At 34.1% G+C, this 7069-nt stretch overlaps 1 protein-coding gene across 1 annotated transcript; it reads right to left on the minus strand.

Moving 5' to 3' along the window:
- Nucleotides 1–5767: 5767 nt before the first annotated feature.
- On the minus strand, nucleotides 5768–6691 carry LOC115989957. The gene has a single exon (XM_031113819.1). The coding sequence runs from the start codon at nucleotides 6689–6691 to the stop codon at nucleotides 5768–5770; it is 924 nt and encodes a 307-aa protein (XP_030969679.1).
- Between the last annotated feature and the right edge of the window lie 378 nt (nucleotides 6692–7069).

Raw genomic sequence — 7069 nt, forward strand, 5'->3', positions numbered from 1 at the left:
GTTGCCTTTGTGGGAATGAGAGGGAAGTCAATACTATGAGTATTTATAGAGAGAGGTTTGGAGATGAGGCTGTGATGTGGAGAGGAGGATAAAGTTAAAACTCAGATCATGTTAAATGTTTACAAGCCATAAAATTTGAAAGATCCATAAAATCCATTAACTTCAGTAAAAAATTAAACAACTTTGTTGGGTATTAATGAAAAACTAGAGAGAGAGAGAGACAGAGAGAGAGAGAGACAGAGAGAGAGAGAGAGAATTGAGACCTTGTATCAATCAAATTAAAATCATATTCTACCCTATTTCTCAAAAAAAAAAAAATTACCACTTGAGTAACTAGTCACATGCCCTAGCATTTGAGCAGCAAATGCTAGGGCATGTGAGCAGCTTTTCTACGAGGCACACTTGTTACAAAAATTGAACTTAAAAAGTACAATACACTATAATTGAAAATTTAAAATACAGTATTGTTTACTGCACTTGTATATATTATTCAAAAGATAAAAATATTTTTTTTTTATTATGGAATAAAAACAAAGTCTTGCATTATAATTTTGGCATATAACTTAAGAGAAATGATATGTCTACAACATTTTTACAACAAATCCTAAGTGGCAGGTTGTTATTGTTAGGGTAAAAAAGTAATCTCAGTATTAGTTTCAAATTTGAATCAATAACAACTAACCACCTGTGATTTGTTGTAAAAATGTTGTAGACGTAGCATCTCTCATAACTTAATGTATGTGGCATTTATTAATTGTTTTATAGAAATAAATTTATTTTCTGTCAAAACTTAAAGTGGCATTTATTTATTTATATAATATAGTAATTTATTTAAGAATAAGATTGTAACAACATTAAGACATTCATATCCTATCATAAATTAACAAGTAATTAAGCATGCTTTGATAAGAGTATACGTAGGATAGATAAACAGTATACTACTTTAAATATTTTATTAATTAAATGGTAAATAACAGTCTACTACATCCTAGTAGTATTGCATTATATATGCATGAATTGAAGAAGAAAATTCAACAAAATTAAGTGCATATTCATTGTCTAAAATAAGAATAACTAATCGTAGACTCATGTTATGCATGAAAATAGATAATTATATTTTAGTTATGATATAATATATAATTTGTTCTTTAAATTTTGTGGAAAATAATTTTTTCTTCCAAAAACTTAAACAATTTCTAAAATTATTTTTCATTTATTTATCCCAAAAAATATATTATCATTTTATTATTTGGATTTATTTTGTATCATTTTATCATTTTATTCATTTTTTAGGCGGTCCATATATTGATAAATTATGTTATCGTGCGTTATATTTTCTTAATTTGTTTTTCCTGTACAATTAAACTGTTTGAGTTTCAAATATATTACTCAAAATTTTCATTCTCTTAAAAAGAGATCATTATATTTAAAATTTTTCTTATCATAGGAGTAGCTTCAAACTATTGATTGAGTTTTGTTTACTAATATAGATACATGAAATTGGAACTGCATATTTCTTAGACATTCCTAAGTGACTATACCATATTATAAATTTAATATTTAAAATAATATGTAGGAAAAAAGTAGACTTTAAGTCTAAAATTGAACACTTCACCTATCGAAATGAAAGAAAATAATCTGTATAAAATAAAGAGAACAAGATCTAATTATTTATTTATTTATTACATACACTTCTATTTATTAAGATTTTATTGCCTTTAACTGGATCTTCATATCACATTTTTGTTACTATGCTCCTACTGAGTATTCTCATTTGTCACATCATTGGCCACAACATTATTCTTTTTGGTATTTATTTTTTACTTTTAATTTTTTGAAAATATTAAATATATCAATATATTGGCTTTACAAATTCATCTTAGGTAGATTTAATTTTACATATTCATTTACTTTAATTTTGATGTTATAACTAAATAATAAATCAATGAAAAATAAAAATAAAAATATTGTCTATATATATTCATCTTGGGTGGTTTGATTTTAATAGTTGATAGACTCATTCAAATACATAGCCAACATTGTATTTTGGTATAAATTCAAAATCTCACTTCCAAAATAACTAATTATTATGTCAAAAAAAAAAAAATCAAATAAAGCTAAAATAGGGAGAGAGAAGATTTGTGACGGAAAACTTAAAAAATCAAACACACTACCAAATCGTATTAACCCAAAACAGTATTATATAAAATATACAATGATTCATCAACTTAAAGTAAAGTTGCAAAAAAGAATATATATATATATATATATATAGAGAGAGAGAGAGAGAGAGAGAGAGAGAGAGAGAGAGAGAGAGAGAGAGAGAGAGATAAATAACCTTTTTAAGGAGAGAAATAGAAAGAAAAAAGAAATGGCATCAAATAAAAAATATAGTCATAAGTCAAATACCAAATTATCCAAACCATGATATATAATAGAATAACATTATATTATTGTAAACTATATATATATATATATATATATTTTTTTTTTTTTTGAGTTCTGAACTCAACTGTGAATAATGTTTAGCTCTCTTTAACTCTAACTCTAACTCTATCTTTTTGTTGAAATTGAAGATGTTTTGTTGCTTCTGAGGTGAGTAGTACACTATTCCTTTTTTTTTGAAAGATGACTGAAATTTCATTAAAACAGAAAGAACAATATAGCCAGTCAAAGCAGCAAATAGAAACAGGACACAAAGGAAAACAAACCAGCAACAAAATAGACCACAAACAAGACCCTATAGCAACACTCCCTCACGTCTAAGCAAATCTGCAATTATGTCTGGTTCTCTTCCTAACCAGCACATGGCATCCTTCACTCTTTTTGCTTGCTGGGCTAATTTATGGGCTATTTTGTTGCCCGTCCTTCCAATGTGCTTCACTTTCACATCAGCAAAACTTCTCATTTCTTGCACAATTCTAGCTACTATATGACCAACTGCACCTCTGACTTCTTCTTTCTCAATTGCTTGGATTGTTTGAAGAGAGTCTCCAACTATAAGAACTTGCTCCAGCCCAAGCTCTTTTGCTAGCACTAAACCTTGTTCCATTGCAATAGCTTCAGTTTCTTCAACTCCAAACCTTCCTGAGAGGGGCTTGCACATGATAGCTATGAACTTCAAGTCCTTGTCTCGAATAAGGATGCCTATACCTGAGTGGCCATAACCAGTGGGAATAGCTCCATCCACATTGATGAGAAAATAGTTATCCTGGAGTTGTTCAAGGCTGCTTCCTTTTGGCTCCAGGGACCTCGCTTGAGTACCATCTGCCTCCCTATAATCTTTCACCATTCGCATGGCATTTACCTAGATAATATTTCCTGGTGAACTATTTGTATCATGCACCATTTGGTTTCTGTTATACCAGATCATCCAAGCCACCCCAAAAAATTTTTCTAGGTCCCTTTAGGTCCCTTGTCTCAGCATGTCTAAAGCAATATCTGAGAAGTCTCGCCTACCTTCCAAGAGACTGATGGGGCAGTCAATCCAATTTTCCCAAACTTTTTTGGCTATTTCACATTTAAGAATTGCATGCTCCACAAATTATGCCTCCTTGCTGCATAGTGGGCAGAGAGGATCTACTAGGACTCCTCTTTTGCTCAGGTTAAGCATAGTGGGGATTGTATTCATGCAAAGTCTCTAGGCAAAAATTCTCACCTTTGCTGGGATGTTCAAGTGCCACATTTTCTTCCATAAGGGAGCTTGCATGTTACCTGATGAGGACTCCCCTTGTTCACTTACTTCTAGCACTTTCCTAGCCACATAGTAAGCACTTTTCAATGAAAATATTCCTTTTTTATTACCCACCCATATTAGTTGGTCATTAGGTAGATGGTAGCTGATTGGGGTACTAAGGACTGTTTCAACCTCAAATGCAAGGAAAATCCTTTCCAGCTTATCTCTCCTCCATCTTCTTGTGTCTTGGTCAATAAGGGCTGAGACCATGGGGAAATCACCAAAATCTGTCTGAGGGAGTTGGTAGCCATTTGTCATCTCAGATGTGAATAGTTTTTCCATTGCCTACCCTCCATTTTGTGCCTTGCTTCAGAACTTCCAGACTTTGGTGGATGCTTCTCCAAGCAAATGATGGGTTACTTCTCAAGTTAGCACTTAAAATATCATTGTTTGGGAAGTATCTTGCCTTGTATAGTCGAGCCATCAGTGATGAAGGGTGAGACATCATCCGCCATCCCTGCTTTGCTAGCATGGCCAAATTAAATGCTTGAAGGTCTTGGAAACCCATTCCTCCTTCAAATTTTGATTTGCACATTTTTTACCAACTCACCCAAGCAATCTTTGATTCCTGATGCCTTTGTCCCCACCAAAAATTCCTCATCATTCCCTCAAGATCCTCACAAAGGTCTTTTGGGAGTAAGAAACACCCCATTGTATAAGTAGGCACAGCTTGGGCAACAGCCTTAATCAGGACTTTCCTACCCCCTATCAATAAGAGTTTCTCCTTCCACCTTGATAACTTCTTTCCAACCCTTTCCTTTATTTCATTGAAAACTTGCTTCTTTGACCTTCCAATTAATGATGGGAGGCCCAAATATTTCTTTGGTTGGATATCCTGCATAGAGCTAAAAGAATTGAAGACTTCAGCTTTTGTTTCTTCATCTGTGTTTCGGCTAAAATACACGGAGGACTTGTCTGTAGTTATTTTCTGGCCCGCTACATTCTCATATTTTTGAAGGATATTTTGGAATTCCCTGCTCTCCTGGCCATTTGCTTTGCAGTATATGACACTATCGTCGGTAAAGAGAAGGTGGGTAATTGTTGGGCAACCCCTACTAATAGAAATGCCAGAAAGTTTTTTATTCTTGGCTACCTCTCCTATCAGCCCTGTGAGCCCTTTTGCACATAAGAGAAATAAATAAGGAGATAAAGGGTCCCCTTGGCGAAGTCCCCTTGAAGGGAAAATGCAGCCTTGGGAGACCTCATTTATGAGGATTGAGTAAGAGATAGTGGAAATATAGTTCATCATTAGACTAATCCATTTATCATTAAATCCCATAGTAGTCATGATATTACAAAGGAAACCCCACTCCACTTTATCATACGCCTTACTCAAATCCAATTTTATTGCCATGTATTTATCTTTCCCCTCTCTTTTATTCTTCAGATAATGCATAATTTCAAAAGCAACAAGGATATTATCAGTTATAAGCTGGCCTGGGACAAAAACACTTTGATTTTCTAAGATTATAGCATTAAGAATAGGTTTAAGCCTATTTGCAAGGACTTTTGAGATGATTTATATGATACATTACAAAGGCTTATCAGCCGAAACTCACACATTTTGGTTGGGTTATTTGTTTTGGGGATGAGGACAATGTTTGTTTGATTTAGTTTTGCCAAGGAGGAATTTGAGTTGAGAATATTTAACATTGTATTTGTACATTCTTCCCCAATTATATCCCAATATTTTTGATAAAAAATAGCGGACATACCATCTGGGTCGATAGCTTTTGTCGGGTGCATTTGGTGGATGGCTTGAAAGACTTCTTCCTTCTAGAATTCTTTTGTTAGCTGCTCATTCATTTCCGTAGAGACCACTCTTGGTACTGTCCAAGCAACCTCCATTACTCTAGTTGGGTGGGATGTTTGAAACAGTTCAGTGAAGTAGTCAATTGCCATCCCTGCAATGTCTTCAAAGTCTTCGCACCATCTTCCATTTTTGTCCAAAAGGCCCTTGATTTCATTCTTTTTCTGCTACTGCAATGCTCTATGGTGAAAATATTGGGTATTCCTGTCTCCCAATTTTAGTCACTGAACCCTTGATCTTTGATTACATCTCATCTCCTCGTCATCCAACAACTCATTTATTTCTTTACATAGCATATCTATCTCATCACCTCTGCTACAATCTTTGTCAGCTTGGACCACATCTTGAAGAATCTTCCTTTTTTCTTGGATCTTCTTTGAGACATGGCCTAAATCATGCTGACTCCATATTTTTAAACCTTCTGTGCAAATCTTTAGTCCTTTAACCAACTCACTTGATGATTGTAGGCCTGCTTGATCCTTCCAAGAATCCTGGATGATTTCTCTACATTTCTCATGCCTAAGCCAAGTTGCTTCAAAGTGGAATTGTCTTGTTTTGTGTCTGCGCCTTACCTGCTGGTTTGTTAGAATAATAGCACAGTGATCAGATGTAGATTCCACCACATGAAGAACTTTAGCATCTCGGTATTTCTCTTTCCACTCAGTTGTAGCCAACACCCTATCCAATCTTAATCTTATCCTTTCTTCCTCCGACCTTCGATTGCTACAAGTGAATTCCGGCCCTTCAAAACCCATATCTTGAAAGCCACAAGCATGCACTACTTGTCTAAACCCCTCCATCTGATGTTGGGGTCGCTCAGGACCACCCCATTTTTCTGATGCCTTCAAAATTTCATTGAAATCCCCCAGGCAGACCCATGGAAGTTGGTATTGAGTGTTGAGGAAATGGAGAAGGTTCCAAGACTCTCTCCTTTGGTTAGTATCTGGGTTCCCATAAAACCCAGTGATTCTCCATTTGAACCCTGACACAGGATCAGTCACTATAGCATCAATATGACTTCGAGTATAGCTTTTAATCTCTACATCTAAGCCTTTGACCCACAAAAGAGCTATTCCTCCACTTTTGCCTTCACTGGGAACAATCAAGCCATTTGCAAGACCTATTCTTTCTTTGACTTTCTCCATTCTTTTAACTCCAGTCTTAGTCTCTATTAAGAATACTATATTGGGATTCCATTATTGCACAAGACTGCGTTTGAACATTTAATAATTATAGAAAAGAAAAAAGATAATAACTTAAAAACACAAAACCAAATAGCAAACCAAATTAAAATTCTAAAGAACACATAAATACATCAATCTAAAGTAGAGATACAAAAAATAAAAAATTCACACAAAAATAAAACATGAGAGAGAGAGAGAGAGAGAGAGAGAGAGAGAGAGAGTAATAACATTTTTCATGTGAGAAAATATTTATAGAATGGGATGGAGAATGTCATATTTATAGTAATAGAATAGGGATAAGAATAGTCAAAATAAAAGGAAGAGGAAGCAATAGATCAA

Source organism: Quercus lobata, chromosome 5 (genome assembly GCF_001633185.2).
Source record: "Quercus lobata isolate SW786 chromosome 5, ValleyOak3.0 Primary Assembly, whole genome shotgun sequence".
NCBI classification, from domain to species: Eukaryota; Viridiplantae; Streptophyta; class Magnoliopsida; order Fagales; family Fagaceae; genus Quercus; species Quercus lobata.